Below are 18,773 nucleotides of genomic sequence, written 5' to 3'. Positions count from 1 at the left end.
GACAACTTGTTCTTTTGAAAAATAACACTTACTGGCAGGCTCACTAGGTGAAAATATAGGGAAGAAAGTGGAAAAAATAAAATATGTAAAGTAAACATGTCATATTACTTATATGTGCCTGCTGTACCATATATACTTGTATGAAAAGTCTCCTGTTCTCTTTTTATAGCTTCCTTTATGTGAAATCCCTGGTGATTTTGCCAGTCTCGCTGCTTTCTTATTAAAAACTTACCACACTTAAGCAGGAAAGCACAGCATGTTCAGTTCTCTAGCTGTGCTGGGAACACAGCCTGTCTTCCTCCAATGATCACTTGTCCTGACACTCCCTACTGCACAGCCTTTCACTGGGAAGTTCAGTGTAATGCTGTTTCTCCTTCCCCAGGTACTATGCAGCACAAAGGGAATGTGATGGCTTATTTAAAAAATGAGGGGGGGGGGGGGGGAACAGGTATTTGTTTTATATTTATATGCAAATGGTTTGTCTTCCATTGCTTTTTTAAATTGAATAGGTTCTTTTACAAGGTGATTGTGTTACAATTAATTTAATGCAGCCACAAACTGGTTTAAGGAGCCTAATCAACCCTCCCCACTTAAATTACAAAACACCAATCCTATGTTAAGAGGGGGAGTTATTATTTTGCAAAAGAACAAATGGACAGGGCTGACACCATTGCCTTGTGTTTTTTTTTTAATCCAGAAAAGTCAACTGTCCACAACAGCAAATTAGGAGCAATGTGTATGAGTTGCAGGAATGTATTGCTTATATTTCTCTTGCCCTGATGTAGGGCAAAATATAAATTAAAGCGGAGGTTTACCCTAAAAAACAACTATGTACCATCCCATCCAGCATACTAGCGTCAGCTACAGTATGCCTTTTTTTTTTTTTTTTCCGCTGTACTTAGTTTAATCCTTTCTTTTCGTTTCAGAGTAGGCGTTCCTATGAAGAGGGGAACATGATTGACGTCCGGCTATGGCGCGTCACGCGTTCCGAAAATAGCCGGAGTAGGACTCGGCTCTTCACGGCGCCTGCGCACAGACTAGGAGCTGACTGCGCAGGCGCCGTATATATCCGAGTCCTATTTCAGCTATTTTCGGAACGCGCGAGGCGCCATAGCCGGACGTCAATCATGTTCCCCTCTTCATAGGAACGCCTATTTCCCCGCCGGAGTCTGAAACGAAACTGGACGATTAAACGGTAAGTACAGCGCAAAAAAAAAGGCATACTGTAGCTGACGTTAATATGCTGGATGGGATGGTAGATAAAGAAAAAAACATTTTTAGGGTGAACCCCCGCTTTAATGACCTTATTGTCTAATTCATTAATTTTTTTTTTTTTTTTTTTTTTATAGATGAAATGGCTTACATGTCTTTGTGTCAAAAGCGTGATTTAAAAATGGACTTCACAATCTTGAATGTCAGTTGCGTTCCTGGTGAGGTGCTGGTGAAATTTCAAGGAAGATACATGTCCAGCTATGAACATGACTACCACATACTAAAAACAGAGTTACAACTTGTTTCTAAAGTGAACGAGGACCTTGATATCGGAGAGTTTTGCTTGGTGCAAGATAAACCTCTTGGGTTATGGCACAGAGGGAAAATTTTGGATAAAGTGAAGCAGAAGTTTGAAGTAGTCCTCATAGACCAAGGAAGCACTGTAAAAGTTGATTTGCAACAAATTGCTTCCGCTACTGGAGAGTTGTTTACACTTCCACCCAAAGTAGTGAATGGAATCTTCTCAAATATACTTCCGCTGGGTGAGAAGTGGTCTCCCAGATCAAGAAACTTCTTTTCCTCCTTGGTTGGAGAACAGCATAATGGACATGTCAAAACCTTCTTACCCCATCAAGTCATTCTCTTGGAGGTGCCAAAAATCATTAACAATGCCATTGAACTAGATGTCGCTAAATATATAGATTCTGACACCTTCTGCTTGCTTGTTGAGCTCATTCACAAATTACCAGCAAATTCACACGGTAAGCAAATGCCTGACTTGCTTCAGCAGAAGAAGTTGACCTCGGACATTCCTCTGAGCTTGAATGCTAAAGACCTACGTTTTCAGAAAGTGCTGGATCATCTAAAGCCTGCCATTTCTGTCGGAGTTATGGAAAAAATAAAAATTTCTTCAGCGATGAGTCCAGATCGCTTTTATTGTCAAATTCTCTCGTGGGAAGCAAAGTTGCGTACATTGACCACTAGAATGTGTTCATACTATGAATCTCTTAAAACTGAAGAAATCTCTGGAAACTATGGAATGCTTTGTGCTGCCAAGAGAAAAGATGGACTGTGGTATAGGTGCATTATCCAGACACTTCTATCTTGTAATGAGATAAAAGTATTTTTTTTTGACATTGGCAGCAGTGAAACTATAGTGTCCGCAGACCTTCATCAGTTAAAGAAAGAGTTTCTGATCTTGCCTATGTTGTCCCTGCCATGTGCCTTATCTAGGGTAAATTACCACACAGAAAGTGCAAAAAACATGCAGTTATTGTTGTTTAAGCGGGCTGTTATAGGACAAATCGTAATTGCTTACATTGATGAGTTTTGCAGTGAAGAAAAAGTTTTTAGCATATCCTTATATGAAAAGGAATATGAACTGCATTCTGACTGTCATCTGACAAACCAGCAAGTTCCAATGTTCTCGCCAAACTCTCTTACCATGATTGTGAATTCGGAATATGAGGGGAGTTCAGACTCGACTCAGCCGGAAGCTTCTGTATCCAAAGAAATAGATGGCGAAGAAGTTATTTCGGTGAACTCCTTACAAATGGAACCAGACTCAATCCATGTGGCATATGTTGAATACGTACTGAACCCTTCAAACTTTTGGATAAGGACTGATGCATACCAAGTGGAGTTTAATACCATGATGGCAGAGATAGCAGAACAATACAATAAATGTGAACTCATGGAAATGGTAATAGACGATCCCAAACCTGGTCAACTTTGCTGTGCACTGTATGCAAAAGATGGTCATTATTACAGGGCTGTGATCACTAAAGTGCATAACCCGGAAATTTCAGTTTATTTCATTGACTTTGGAAATACAGAGACTGTTTCCTTCTATGAAGTCAAAGTTTTGTTGCCAAAGTTCAGTACTTTGCCTGCCCTGGCAATGGGCTGCACTCTAGCATACGCATTTCCCCAAGATGATGTGTGGGTAAAGAGTGCAAATGATGCCTTTAAAGAAATTGTGAACGGGAAACCTCTTCTTTGCCATGTTCTTGCAAAACGCAAGTTCCAATACGTGGTGGAAATGCGTCCTTTTGAGAGCTCTGAAGGTTCTGATATTGTGTCTCTTTTGGTGAAAGCTGGCCATGCAGAGTTTTGGAAGGTTGATTTAAATTCCGGATCTGTCGATCAAGCTTGTCAATTGCCAAAAAGTACAAAATGTAAGGACCAAAACACTAATGGCAAAAAATCTGCTATTGCGGGGCGTAGAAACAAAGGTGATATAGAGGTTTCATTACGTGAGTGTAAAATGAAGACACAAACAAAAGTGAAAAATCTTTCCTTTAGTGAACTATCGCATAGCGCAAGTTCACATATTTCTCGAGTTGTCTTCAAGCAATATATATTTAAGCCTGGGGCTGTTATGTTTGTCAAGTGTTCTCATGTGGAGTCGCCAGGATGTTTTTGGTGCCAACTGTCCTGCAACCTTACTGCTCTAGATAACTTGATGGATGAACTGCAAACTTTCTATACCTCTTGCAACAGCAGATATAAAAATGGACAAATGGCTTGTGTTGCAAGGTCACCAAATACTGGGAAGTATTACAGAGCTTCTGTTGTGAACCAGGTCTCTAGAAATGAAGTCGATGTGGTCTTTGTTGACTACGGGAGAGTGGAGAGAGTGTTGTCTTCAGAGCTTAGAGAAATTAAACCCCAATTTCTTCAGTGGGAAGGTCAGGCTTTTCGCTGTTGTTTGAGTGAGGTGGTATCTTCTTTCAGCACTCCTCACGCATGGTCTGCTAGTGCTTGCAAGGACTTTACGAATTTTATAGAGTCTGCCACTAACCTCAAAAGTATTGTCATCACTCTGTTCAGTCATGGCACGGATGCCCTCTATAATGCAGTAGAACTGGAATATCCCTTTTCTGAAAACCATTGGAAAAATAGTAAAGGGCAGCTTATCTGTAAAGACACAATTCCATCTGTTCATCTGCATACGTTTTGTTACTCCACGTTTGACCTTGAGGTGGGAACCAAAGAAAACATTTACATTACCTTCATACACAATACAGGGAAATTTTACTGCCATCTTGCAAAAAACGAAAACGCGGTTGACGTGTTAATGAGCAAGGTGTCTGATTTAGGCAAGAAGATAAATCCTGAAACAGGAGAAAAATTAGAGGAATTGTATATTGTTAAATACACTGAAGATGGGGATTTTTACAGAGCATTAGTGCATGCTGTGGACTCGGACCATGTCCTGGCCTTTTTTGTAGACTTTGGGGACAGCCACTTAGTAAAGAAAAATGAATTATTGCCTATACCTGAGGAAGCTGCAGATGTTTTGTTTGAGCCTATGCAAGCTATTCCATGTTACCTGTCAGGCTTAAAAGACTCCACATTTACCACAGAGGCCAACGATTGGTTTGAAGAGCATAGTGACAAACCTCTCAGTGCTACTGTAGTGTCCATAGACGAGGAAGGACAACTGGAATTGGACTTGATTTGTGGAACTATCTCTGTAAATGGTAAAATAAAAGAAATATTGGGGGTACAGCCAGCGGTGTCAAAGAATGTATTGAGTGTGGAGGGTAGTAGCGCTGCCCTTCCAATTTCTGCAAAAAAACACACTCTACAAGATGTGAGCAAAGGATCTGATTCTCCTGGCAAAGACAAAAAAACAAAAATTTCTGATTTGAATGGAAATGCTATTGCAGGAGTAAATTTTAGATTTCCTTTACTTAGTTCTCAGAATTCTACGTGTAATTCATTTCAAAATGAGCCTGTGCATGAAACTGTGCAGGCATCAAAGTTGCCAAGTTCACCACAATCTCAGAATTCCCTCAGTCCACCAAGTCTTAAAAAGCCTTTAAAATCAACTGATCTCCCTCAAAATATTCCAGAAACTGGCTCCACTCATCTTGTGTATGCTTCTTCCATATCCAGCCCTTCTGAGTTCTACATACAGCTAGCTGAATACGAGAAACAAGTATTGCAACTAGAGGAAGAACTAAATGCCATGTCTTTCCAACCTATTGAAGAGCATCTTGAGGAAGGGGATTTAGTTGTTGCTCAGTATCTAGATGACAAAGCTTTTTATAGAGCAGAGGTTAAAAACATTTTGAAAGGCAATTCTTTTGAAGTGGAGTTTATTGATTATGGCAATACAGCCAAAGTGGATTTTTCTTCAATTTTCAAACTCCCTGACATTTTTTTTAAAGCACCCAGGTTAAGCATTCCAGTTTTCCTAACTGGTGTTCATAAATGTCAAAATGGTGACTGGAGTAAAAATGTGGTGGACAAGTTTTCTGAAAAAATTACAAATGAATCACTCAGTTGTGTTTTTCTTTGCAGACATGACCGTCAGTGGGAAGTCAGTATGACCTTAAAAGGGGAGTCTGTAACAGAGTTTTTTCAAAGCACAGGGGCTTCTCCAGAATCCTCTTCCTTGGATAACAAATACACTATTCCAAGATCAGACATGGCCTTGAAATCCAATCAGATTGAAAAAGTGGAAAATGTTTACCTGTTAAACAGTGGACTACTTTTTGTTACCTTGGCCAGGTATACAGAAGAATCCAAAATTAGTGAGCAGATTTCAGCAGCTGTCAAACAGGCTGACAACCGTCTCATGGCAAAAGACATCTCTGAAGGGATGGTGTGTTTGGTGAAATCTGAGAGAATGCAAACTTGGTTTCGTGCAAATGTTGAAAAAATCTTTTTAAGAACAACAGAGATGTCAGTGTTCTTTGTGGACCATGGTGCTCGTGAAATAATAAGTATGCACAATGCAAAATCACTTCCTGCTATAGCACTATCTCTGCCTCATCAGGCTATTCCATGCAAATGGATTTGGATGGAAAAGATTGGGGTCGCTTTCTTTCAATCACAAATGCAGTCTATTCTGCAAAAGGAGCTGCACATCCTGTTTCTTACATTTTTGGAGACTGAGAGCTGCTGGAAAGTGGATGTATTGATTGAGGATGTAATGCTGATGGAGCACTTTAATACTACGTCACAACAAATTATGCAGAAAATAAGCAATTCCGTGTCTAGCTTTCATTTTGAAACAGAAAGTTTGCTATCTTCTATACCAAAGGGTTCACTCGGATGTTTAGAATTGCATGCTGGATTTGTTGTTACCTTTCAGACCCCCAATTCTTTCTGTGTCCAGCTAGAAAACTCAATTTTTTCAATGAACAAGTTATCCAAACTACTTAAAGAACTGACAAATAACCTCTTGCCCTTTACTGGTGATTTGGTAAGGCTTGGTTCTGCTTGCCTGGTTGAGTGCTTTGAAGAAAATGTGTGGTGCAGAGCCGAAATAGCTAGCATCAACATGAGCTCTATTTTGCTGAATCTTGTAGACTATGGAATCTACAAGTCCATTCCTTATTCAGACTACAGCAAACTCAAGGTCATTTTAAAAGAAATTGCTAGTTTGCCTGCCCTCACCTATCACTGCAAGCTTCATGGCGTTCTTCCCAAAAACAAAGACCATTGGCCTGCAGATGCAATTAGGTATTGCATGGATTTTATTCGGGCTCGTGATTTGCTCATTTTGCCTATTAAAGATGACACCAGTGTTACAGAAGTATTTATTTATGGTAACGGAAATTTGACTGAAAAATTAATTGTCAAGGGACTGGCCACTGACGCAAGAAACAATGGATGTTTTCTGGAATCACAAGTGGAGTCCATTATAACAAACTAAGTGCCACCTCCAAGGTCTGCCATATGGTAAGAATTAAACTCATGCAAAGTACTCTGTAAATAATAGTACAGTATTTAAAGCGATCAGACTTATTTGTTCAGGACATGCAAAGTCTGCTGTTTATCTTTGACCCTTCTTTCCCTTGCTGAAAGGGTTAAACCAGCCTTTTAACCGTGGAGGAACCATTGGCAAAAATGTGGAAATCTCAGGGAACCCCTGAATTAATTTTTAGATCTGCAGTTCAAAAAACTTGTTCAGTGATACATTGATGGTCAGTGGCAGTGTTATTTAAAACATCCCTCCCCATTGGTGGTAAGTGGCAGTGTTCATTATTCTTGTGCTGCATTAGTGGTCAGTGCAAGTGTTTAACCTCTACATAATTGTCAGTGTTAACCCCTTCATGCTGCATTAGTGGCAGCATGAAGGGCTGAACATGAACCCCCCTAAAAGGAGTTAATAGGTTCACTGTAGTAAATGACACGCTGAATTTGATTGCATTAATGCTTATCCTTAGCCTGCTACACTCATCTAGTCCTTTGGTTAATTTTAAGGCCAAGTTCACCTTTAGTGAAAAATAACAAATGCATATTTTTTTGCAGGAAAAAAAGTGCATTTATTTTTTCCTCACAGGAGCCTGTAAAGCATTGCACTCACAATCAGCAGATCATTAGAGCGATGTCAGGTCTAAGAGAGCACTCGTCAGCTTCCTCACAGTCCATTGAGAACTACAAGCCCATTTTCCACTGTGGAAGACGGGACTTGTAGTTTCTTCATTCACAGATGCCTTTTAACCACTTTAAGACCCGGACCAAAATGTAGGTAAAGGGCCCGGACAGTTTTTGCGATTCAGCACTGCGTCGCTTTAACTGACAATTGCGCGGTTGTGTGACATGGCTCCCAAACAAAATTGGCATCCTTTTTTTTTCCCTCACAAATAGAGCTTTCTTTTGGTGGTATCTGATCACCTCTGCGGTTTTTATTTTTTGCGCTATAAACAAAAATAGAGCGACAATTTTGAAAAAAATTCAATATTTTTTACCTTTTGCTATAATAAATATCCCCAAAAATATATAAAAAAAAAACGTTTTTTTCCCCCTCAGTTTAGGCCGATATGTATTCTTCTACCTATTTTTGGTAAAAAAAAATTGCAATAAGCGTTTATCGATTGGTTTGTGCAAAATTTATAGCGTTTACAAAATAGGGGATAGTTTTATTGCATTTTTATTATATATATATTTTTTTACTACTAATGGCGGTGATGAGCGTTTTTTTTTTCCCCGTGACTGCGACATTATGGCGGACACATCGGACAATTTTGACACATTTTGGGACCATTGTCATTTTCACAGCAAAAAATGCTATAAAAATGCATTGTTTACTGTGAAAATGACAATTGCAGGTTGGGAGTTAACCAATAGGGGCGCGGAAAAGGTTAAGTGTGACCTCCATATGTGTTTTTAACTGTAGGGGGGCGGGGCTGGACGCGTGACGTCATTGATCACCTTTCCCTATATCAGGGGACAGATGATCAATGACAGCGCCACAGTGAAGAACGGGGAAGCTGTGTTTTACACACAGATCTCCCTGTTCTTCAGCTCCGGGGGCCGATCACAGGACTCCGGCGGCGATCGGTCCCGCGGTCACGGAGCTGCGGACCGGGTCGCGGGCGCGCGCCCGCGACCCATGGCTGGGCACTTAAAGGGGACGTACAGGTAAGTGCTGGTGCCCAGCCGTGCCATTCTGCCGACGTATATGTGCAGGAGGCGGTCCTTAAGTGGTTAAATAAATGACGCAAAAAATTGCAAGCAAAACTGAAAAATTTACTAATTTATTCAGTGGGTATAGAAAATACTCACCCCATCCCCTTTCAAATCATATTTTGTTGCTTTGCAGCCTAAAATTAAGATGCACAGTTTTGGTTTTATCCAGCTGTATTTACACAGTGCAGCTTTTACCATCCATGTGAAAGTGAGAACACTGTGTCAGAATTTTTTTTGGGAAAAAATCGGAAAAAGGATCAGTATTTTGTTGAACCACTTTTTGCCTTAAAGCGGGGTTCCACTCAAAAATGGAACTTCTGCTTTAAGAGCAAATGACCCCCTGACATACCACATTTGGTATGTCTTTTTTTGGGGGGGCGAGGGGACGGAAAAACCCTTTTTAGAGGGTTCCAGCTTCCACTTCTTCCCGGACCACCGCTGAGCTGGAAGGAAGTTCACCTCCCTCTCAGCAATCAAGTGGAACAGGTCCCAGATGATTGCTCGACCAATCACGGCGCGCAGCAGAGCTCGCACATGCGCAGTGCGTGCCCGGCTGCGAAGCCACATTCGGGGGGGCCCCACACTCACGATGCCTGTACCACAGAGAGGAGGATAAGACACGCAGGTCTTCGTACCCCTGCATTGCTGGGACAGGTGAGTGTTCGATTAATAAGTCGGCAGCTATCCTTTTGAGGCCAAAAATTTAGTTTCATCTGATCATAACACCTTTTTCCATGTGGCCTCAGAATCTTCAAGGGGAACTTTGTCAAAGCTGCATGTGGCCTTTCTTGAGGAGTGTCTTTTTTTTCTTGCAACCCTCTCATACAAGCCACATTTGTGGAGAATTTGTGATATTGTTGTCACATGTACACAATGACCATACTTGTCATAAATTTCTGCAACTGCTTCAGAGTTGCTGTAGGTCTCTTGGAAGCCTCTCTGACTTCTCCTGGCTCTTTCATCCAGTGTGGAGTGACATCCTGATCTGGGGAGGGTCTGTGTTGTACCAAATACCTTCCACTTCTTAATAGACTTCAGTGTACTTCTAGGCATTGATAAACCATTTGAATTTTTTTTGTATCCATCTCCTGACTTGTCCCTGTCCACAACTTTATCCTGGAAATCCTTTGACAGTACCTTGTCACCCATAGTTTATTTTCTTTTACACTACCAGGGACTGAAATGCTCCAGGAAAGCTATTTTATACTGAGCTAATTAAAATGACCACAGCTGATTAGTTGAGAAGGTGAATCGCTACACCTGATTACATTTTAATTTTTCAAACTCGTGATTATGATTTTTATTTATTTTTTTACATGTTCTATCCTTGTTTTAACTTGGATAGTATACGTTGCACTGAGACGATACAGCTGGGTAAAACAAGAATTGTCTGTCTTCATATAAAGGTGGGTGATTCGTTTCTATAACCACTGTATATGTATTATTAATGCTTGCGTTTTGAATATACTATTTGGACGACAGTATTATTCAACACTGCATTTTGGTTAATGGTGAACTTTTCTATTGAAGCAAAACTTAACTATCTGAGGCATTGGAGAGGGGCAGTCCTGGGTGTGGCTGCAGTGTGATGTAAATGGCGTTAATTTGTGGTCTCCAAACTGTGGTACTTTACCTGCCTTTTTCTGGCCCTTGGGAAACTATGCCACCAACTGACACCAATGATGGGGCACCATTGCTCCTACTGATGCCATCAATGGGGCATTGATATCAGCAATGGGAATGGCATTTTCTACTGCCATTGGCTTCAGTCTGGTCCCCCTAAAGCCTCAGACCATAAACTGGCTCTTTTTTTGGAGACCTCTGCCTTAATGAAGTAAGATGTGGTCTGGCATCTGTGTGACTGTCTGCTTTTTCTGAGGAGTTTTTGGAGGATGGGTTGGACTTTTTTGTGGTTGGTGCCTAGAGTTTCAGAAGCAATAGAAATTAGGGGTGCAACGGATCAAAAAACTCACGGATCGGATCGATCCTCGGATCAGGAGTCACGGATCGGATCATTTTCGGATCAGCAAAAAAAATAAAAAAATCTTGTTACACCCACCAGAGTTTTATATTTCATAGTTATTTTCAACACAAAATGGAGTTTATATGCTTAAATACAGTGTTTGGAAATCCGACGGACTGTTTACATGTTACATTTTAAAAGCAGCAGCAAACCTGCTGACCTCACATGCTTGCTAATGTGACAGAACACCTCTGATTTCACATTTAACTAAATGTGAAATCAGAGGTGTTCTGTCACATTATTAAGCATGTAAGGTTTGCTGCTGCTTTTAAAACTAAACAGTCTGTTGGTTTTTTAAACACTGTATTTATGCACATAAGCTCAGTTTTGTGTTGAAAATAACTATAAAAAAATATATGATCGGACACACACAGCAGGGCTTCACCTGTCAGTGATTATTGTGGGGTATGATGGTGTCCCCATAGTGGGTGTGTGTGTGTGTGTGATGACAGGGGACACAGTGTGGAGGGGAGGAATGTGTCATATACTCGCAATGTATTAACTACCGTATGTGTTCTGCTCTCGTCCTCGTCCAGTGCTGGTGATGCGGAATAGCATCCTCCCCCGTCCCCCCGTCCAGGAATACAATAACAAACACTCGGCCTCCCCCTCCTCCTCCCCCCCGGGCTCCGCAGCGCTCCTTCTCCCTTCACACATGGCTCCGGCCAAAACACTAACACACGCTGCCTGCTTGTAACGCGCCCGATGATTGGTTTGGAGGCAGGGCAACTCTGGGTCGTCGCTTCTGTTCTGCATCCTGATTGGCCGAGTGCTAGCGCCTCCTCCTTTCTTGTCAGTCAGTGTACTGCAGTGAGAGGAGGCTGAGGGAGCTCGCAATGTACGGATCATACGGATCACATGTGTACCGATCCGAATAGGTTGATCCGTGCGGATCACGGATCAATGACGATCCGTTGCACCCCTAATAGAAATGTATGCAGACTATGAATCTCTTTTACATGTGTTTAGATTGATTTTGTTGTGCAGTTACATCGCTAGGGATGTATCATACATGGGCTTCCTGGAATGTACCTTAAGCTAAACTCCAGGCAGATACAGTGGGTAAAATAAGAATTTTACATTTTCCTAGGTACATTTTTAAAAGTGCTATTGACATGAATTTTCCTCCATGTCAGTAACAACCCATGCAATCCTTACATACAAAGAAACCAAAACAAATGTTATGTGTAATAAAACTAAATGACACAGGTAAAAGTATAGAAGGGAGGTGCAAAAAAGTATGGAAAGCCAAGACACCAGCTGAAATCTATAATTGGAAATTAATCCTGCCCCTTGTCAGTGTAATTTAATATCAGCTGGTTTAGTCTCAACTGATGGTCTAAAGCTTACAGACAGTTAAGCCTAGTACACACCGGCTTTATCGGCCGGTTCAATAGGAACCGGACAACATTCGGCCTGTGTTTATTGCAGCTGGCCTGACAGAAGCCAACTTCTGTTGAAGGGGCAGGACCGAAAAAGGTCTGTCGATCGGCTCCCAATCGGCACGCTCAGCTGAAGGCTGGGAGCACTGAGCAGAGTGTTCTGGGGGATTAGTAAACAAGGGTGGGGTAAGTGGCGCTACCTACTGGTTACAAAAGTATAGTGTGTGTGTGTGTGTGTGTGTGTGTGTGTATATATATATATATATATATATATATATATATATATATATATATATATAATCTATCATTTTTTAAACTTATATAGCGCAACATTTGCGAACTGAATCGCCTCTGGGCACTGTATCCGTTGCATGAGTAAAAACCCCTTTGACCTCAGAAGAGATGGGTTTTAATCTTTCTCCTGAAGGCCAAGTGGTTCAACTCCAATCGAATGGTGGTTGGTAGAGCGTTCCACAGTCGAGGTCCCTGGACTGCAAATCTTCGATCTCCTTTGGACTTGTATCTGGCTTTGGGTATCTGGAATAGATTTTGATTGGTGGATCGCAGAACGCGATTGGCGTTGTGAGCTTTTAGTTTTTCGCATAGATATTGGGGGGCATTTCCTTGAATACACTTATGCATTAGGCAGAGTGCCTTGAAAGTGAATTCTGTCTTTTACTGGCAACCAATGAAGGGATCTCAGTGAAGGTGAGATTGATTCCCATGTTTTTTTGCCGGTCACTAGTCGAGCGGCCGTATTTTGAACGAATTGCAGACGAGTGATTTGGTATTTGGGGAGTCCGAGATAGAGGGCATTTGCATAGTCAAGTCTGGAATTGATAATTGTTCCCACCACGACTGCAATGTCTTTCGGGATAAAGGGGGTGAGTCTGCGTATTAGGCGCAGCAGATGGTGCGATCCGCTGACTACTGACCCTATTTGTGCATCCATTGTCATGTTGGTGTCAAATGACTCCGAGACTTTTGACTTTGGTGCTAGGGGTGATAGTTTTACCCAGAATGGGCGGGGGTGTCCCATGTTGTCGCAGGATTATTTTTACGGTTGGCATGAAACACGAGAAGTTGTTTTCGAACCGTTGAGTTTAAGATAACTCTTTGTCATCCAATTTTCTCTCAAAGTAGGGCATTTCTCCAGTCTGAGATAATGATCCTTTTTAGGGTTGTCCCGATTCCAGTATCAGTATCGGGACCGCTAATACCGCCCATACTAGAATAGAATACTACCCCCCCCCCCCTTGCCGCCGCTACAACGTTAATCACAGCGGCGTGGGGAACATTACAGACAGCTTTCGTTTGAATAGCTGTTTTCCCCGCCGCGCATAGACACTCCCCCTTGGACGGATCTGTCCAATCGCGAGCAAGGGGGAGTGTCTATGCGCAGCGGGGAAAACAGCTGTTCAAACGAACGCTGACTGTAATGTTCCCCGCGCCGCGGTGATTAACAGTAGGTACGGGGGACATGGCCGCATATACAGGGGACATGGCTGGACATACGGGGGACATGGCCGCATATACGGGGGACATGGCTGGACATACGGGGGACATGGCTGGACATACGGGGGACATGGCTGGACATACGGGGGGACATGGCTGGACATACGGGGGGACATGGCTGGACATACGGGGGGACATGGCTGGACATACGGGGGGACATGGCTGGACATACGGGGGGACATGGCTGGATATACGGGGGACATGGCTGCAATATGTTTGGGGACATGGCTGCAATATGTTTGGGGACATGGCTGCAATATGTTTGGGGACATGGCTGCATATGTGGGGGACATGGCTGCATTTGGGGACACATTTAAAAAAATTTATCGGTATCGGCGAGTACATAAAAGTATCGGTACTTGTACTCAGTCCTAAAAAAGTGGTATCGGGACAACCCTAATCCTTTTTGTTGCATATGCGGAAATACAGTTGTGTGTCGTCTGCATAAGAGTGGTAAAGTAACTTCTGGTTACTAATGATTTCAAAGAGAGGGCGGAGATAGATGTTTAACAGTACAGGCGACAAAGGGGATCCCTGAGGGACTCCACAAGACACCGTGCGTTTTCCAGAAGTGAAAGGCCCCAGTTTCACTATTTGTGATCGGTTTTCTAAGAAGGAGAACCAAGCTAAATCACATTCCGTGACTGGCTACTTCAGCTAGCCGAGTCAGTAGTAATCCATGGTCTACAGTGTCAAAAGCAGCGCTTAGGTCCAACAGTACCAATATTTTGAGCAGCGCTGTTTCTGTTCCGTGACCAGGGCGGAAACCCGATTGAAACGGATCGAGTAATTTATGGGTGTCTAAATGATGTTGTAACTGTTGTACAACTTCTTTCTCCATTACCTTGGAGAAGACATTTAGGCCTGTTATGGGTCGGCGGTGATTAGGATCTTTGGGGTCGAGGGTGTTTTTTTTTTTTTTAATTGGTTTTATTATACCTTGTTTCAGCAAGGTGGGCACCGTGCCCTCCTTGAACGATTGGTTTATGAGCTGCGTGATAGCTGGTGCTAGTATATCGGCACATTCTTTCAGCAGTTTAGTGGGGATGATATCATTGGGCGCTGTGCTGTTTCGCAGAGTACCGATGATATTTTTAGTGGCATCGATGGAAATGGGTTTTAGGGAGAAGTTAGTTGATTGCGGTGGTTTTATGTGGGTATTGGGTTTGTGATTTGGGGAGGGGTTGATGACGGTTCTATTTTGCTGAATACTTTCACTGATTTTTTTTTAATGAAATAATCCGATAATTCGTTGGAAAATTATTGTGAATCAGAATTGGGGGCCTCTAAACAACCTGGGTTCAAAGTCTGAGTGACCAGCTTGAAGAGTTTGCATGGGCGGTTTAGGGCATCTACGATGATGTTGGAAAAGTTTTTTTTTTTTTTTTTGGCCATAAAGATTTCTTTGTGGTATTGGTTATTACCTTATAAATGGTGTGGTTTGCCTCTGAAGAGCTTCTTTACCAAGCAGCTTCCGCTCTTCTACGCTCTTGCTTTAGCAACGACAGCTGGTCATTAAACCAGCTGGTGTTGTTTTTCCGGATGCCGGTTTTGCGTTTTGGCGCTACTAATTCGGCTGACTGTAGTAGCACCTTGTTGATGGCGTAAAGTGTTTCTGTGGCTGTTTGCTGTTGTTGTTGAATTGCTTGTTTTTATTTTGTTCCCTAATGTAGTTTTGAAGAGTTCCGAGTGGAGCTTCTTCTGAGATCTAGTCCAGTGGGTTGTCACCGGTTTTATCGTTTTTTTTTTGAGAGGGCGTTTTGGGTAATTATGAATTTAATTGCATGGTGATCTGTCCATGGTTGGGGCTCATTTTCCAGGACGTCAATTTCCAAATCTTGTTTGAAAATGAGATCGAGCATGTGACCTGAGGCATGAGTGGGCCCATGTACTAGTTGCTGCAGACCTAATCCTTCCAGATAGTCGATGCAGGTGTCGGCGACTGGGTCCAGTGAGGAGTTGGCCCAGAGGTTGAAATCCCCGAGCCGCAAGAGGTGTTTGGTGTTTAGGGTATAGGTCGAGATGAACTCCGTCAATGACGTGAGAAGCTGCGATTTTGGACCGGGTGATCTATAGCAGAGTAGAATATGGACAGTGTCTTGGGGATTTGTTTGTAGTTAGAGTGAGGGTTTCCATGAAAGGAAGCGAGTTTTGAAGGACTGGTTTAGTGATCGAGAGGTGAGTCTTGTGGATCACCGCCAGGCCACCTCCTCTTTGCCCCACTCTGTTTTGCGTTAGAATACGATAATTTGCTGGCACCAGTTCTCCTAGAATGGTGTTGCAGTCGGCTTTGAGCCAGCTTTCTGTGATAAAGAGGCAGTCTAAATCGTATTGTAGGATGAAATCATGGATTTCTTGTCAGTGTTTTACTGCCGATCTTGTGTTGATCAAAGCGCATGATATGTGCTTCGGCTGGAGTGAATGCGTATCATTTTTGACTGTCGATCGTCGATTGATTCTGAACAGTAGCTCACTCCTTAGAGCTTTTTTGGTATCCGCTGGTAATATTGAGGCCAATGGTTTTAGATCCCAGATGGTTTCTGCAGAATATCTCAGATTAGACATAGTCGCAGAAAATGCGGGGGGAAGTGGCATTAATCGGGGGGTATTAGATGGTAATAGGAAGGAAGATTTCCAAGTGGAGCCCCACTCGCTAAGTCTTCCCTCCCCGTATGATCCAGAGGAAGGCGAGAAAAAAAAACCCAGCCGTGCTGTACCAATCTGCGGCGTCCGGGGGAAAAAAATTCCTTCCTGATCCCACGTGGGCGATCGGGCGAGCCCTGGATCAAATGCTAATAGTTGAAATCCCTCGATTTATAGCTATTACAGCTAATAGAGGGGGAGCGTGGGGGGGGGGGGTATGCGCACCCCTGAGTTCCCAGGTAGGGAGCCAAGTAGGGGTGCGTGGTAGGAGTGAGTTCAATTGCTGAAATGTAGCAAGATGGTCACTGACCTGGGTCTAGGCCAGGGGCTGAGGTTCTGGGGTACTGAGGGGAGACAGGTGGAGATCCTGTAGGGGCGGCGAGGGGTGATGGTGGGGGTCCTCTTGGGGGACAGTGGGTCTGGTGAAGTTTGCGGGGGGGGGGGGGTTTAAGCTGATGTGAGATCGGCGCTGAAGCCGCAGACTTTCCTAGTGGCTGCCGCCACGACTTTGTGCGGATTTGTACGGGCTCAATGCAGGGAGATGACCGGGGGATGTTAAGGAGGCTGATGTGGGGGAGTACAGGTCGGCCGTTTCTCAGGCCGTAAACTCCGCTGGGCCACAGCCGCGGCTTATCCTTAGAAGGATGGCCACACACTGTCCCAGGGGAGGCGGGGGGAAAGCGGAGCCCAAAGAGAAGACCTGATTACCTGTGAGGCCCCCTAGGAGAACTTGTCTGCGGGCGGTGGTGGAGGAATAGTAAGGCCAAAGGGGAAGGGAGAGACGCAGGCCCTGGGTGTTGCAAGCAGGAGGGGCTGGGAGAACCCTGCCTGTCTGATCTATCCCTGTGGTAAGCCGACTCGCGGGAGTGCGTCCTGCTTCAATCTAGCCCTGAGGTGAGCAGACTCGTGTGAGAGCGTCCTGCTTCGCCTGCTGTCTGAATGCACTGAGAGTGATAGAACTCACAATGGGAACTTACATATGTATATACAGTGCCTTGCAAAAGTATTCGGCCCCCTTGAACTTTGCGACCTTTTGCCACATTTCAGGCTTCAAACATAAAGATATAAAACTGTAATTTTTTTTGAAGAATCAACAACAAGTGGGACACAATCATGAAGTGGAACAAAATTTATTGGATATTTCAAACTTTTTTAACAAATAAAAAACTGAAAAATTGGGCGTGCAAAATTATTCAGCCCCCTTAAGTTAATACTTTGTAGCGCCACCTTTTGCTGCGATTACAGCTGTAAGTCGCATGGAGTATGTCTCTATCAGTTTTGCACATCGAGAGACTGAAATTTTTACCCATTCCTCCTTGCAAAACAGCTCGCGCTCAGTGAGGTTGGATGGAGAGCGTTTGTGAACAGCAGTTTTCAGTTCTTTCCACAGATTCTCGATTGGATTCAGGTCTGGACTTTGACTTGGCCATTCTAACTAGAGGTCGACCGATATATCGGCCGGCCGATATTCAGTCATTTTGGAGAAATCGGCATCGGCCGATTATTATCCAAATGAGGCCGATATTTAGCAGATCTGCATCAGCAGAGTGTGGAGAAGGAAGGAGGAACATGGGGTTCCCCCTCCCTTCTCCACACTGTCTGCAGAGCAGTGCCGTGTGTGTGAAACACTAAGGAGATAGAGAATGGAGCTGTCGGACTGATGTCGGGGTGGGCAGGACCTGGGGTGGGCGGGACTCAGCTGTCCAACACCAGCCAATGGGATGAGATCATTGGCTGGATAGCTGCCCACCCCGGGTCCCGCCCACCTCCAACATCACGGTGAATCTGAGCTCCTCTCTCTCTCTGCTCTCAGTTTCACAGCACATAATGTAGCTGATAATGTGTGAAACTCTCTCTCCATACAGTTTCACATGGTGCTGCAGAGAGAGAGGAACTCAGATTCATCGTGATGTTGAAGGTGGGTGGGACCCGGGGTGGGCGGGACACCTATCCAGCCAATGATCTCACCCCATTGGCTGGTGTTTAACAGCTGAGTCCCGCCCAACCCGGGATCCCGCCCACCTTCAACATCACAATGAATCTGAGCTCCTCTCTCTCTGCAGCACCATGTGAAACTGTATAGAGAGAGTTTCACACATTATCAGCTACATTATGTGCTGTGAAACCTGCCAGTGCCATCTGCTAATGCCAACCAGCCAGTGCCACCTGCCAATGCCATCCAGTGCCACCTGCCAATGCCATCCAGTGCCACCTGCCAGTGGCAACACCATCCAGTGCCACCTGCCAATGCCATCCAGTGCCACCTGGCAGTGCCAATGCCATCCAGTGCCAACTAGTGCCATCTTCCAGTGCCAACTAGTGCCATCCAGTGCTAACTATTGCCATCCAGTGCCACCTGCCAATTAGTGCCACCTGCCAGTGCGATCTGCCATTGCCAACTATTGCCAATTAGTGCCAACTGCCAGTACCAACCAGTTTCACCTGCCAATGCCATCCAGTGCCACATGCCAATTAGTGCCACCTGCCAGTGCCAATTAGTGCCACCTGCCAGTTTTTTTGTATCCAAATCCGGCTTTAACCACTTGACCACCGGGCCTATTCTGGCA

At 43.8% G+C, this 18,773-nt stretch overlaps 1 protein-coding gene across 1 annotated transcript in view; it reads left to right on the top strand.

Annotated features, from left to right (window-relative positions):
• Positions 1-18,773, top strand: part of TDRD15 (tudor domain containing 15) — a 67,771-nt gene that overhangs the window by 28,830 nt on the left and 20,168 nt on the right. Inside the window, exon 3 of the mRNA XM_040348527.1 lies at positions 1,350-6,909. Within this exon, the coding sequence (XP_040204461.1) occupies positions 1,355-6,883 (5,529 nt within the window). The 5' untranslated portion in view covers positions 1,350-1,354 and the 3' untranslated portion in view covers positions 6,884-6,909. The remainder of the gene's footprint in view (positions 1-1,349; positions 6,910-18,773) is intronic.

Source organism: Rana temporaria, chromosome 4 (assembly GCF_905171775.1).
Source record: "Rana temporaria chromosome 4, aRanTem1.1, whole genome shotgun sequence".
NCBI lineage: Eukaryota > Metazoa > Chordata > Amphibia > Anura > Ranidae > Rana > Rana temporaria.
The sequence above is the reverse complement of the archived record's forward strand: the minus strand, read 5'-3'. Positions and strand labels throughout refer to the sequence as shown.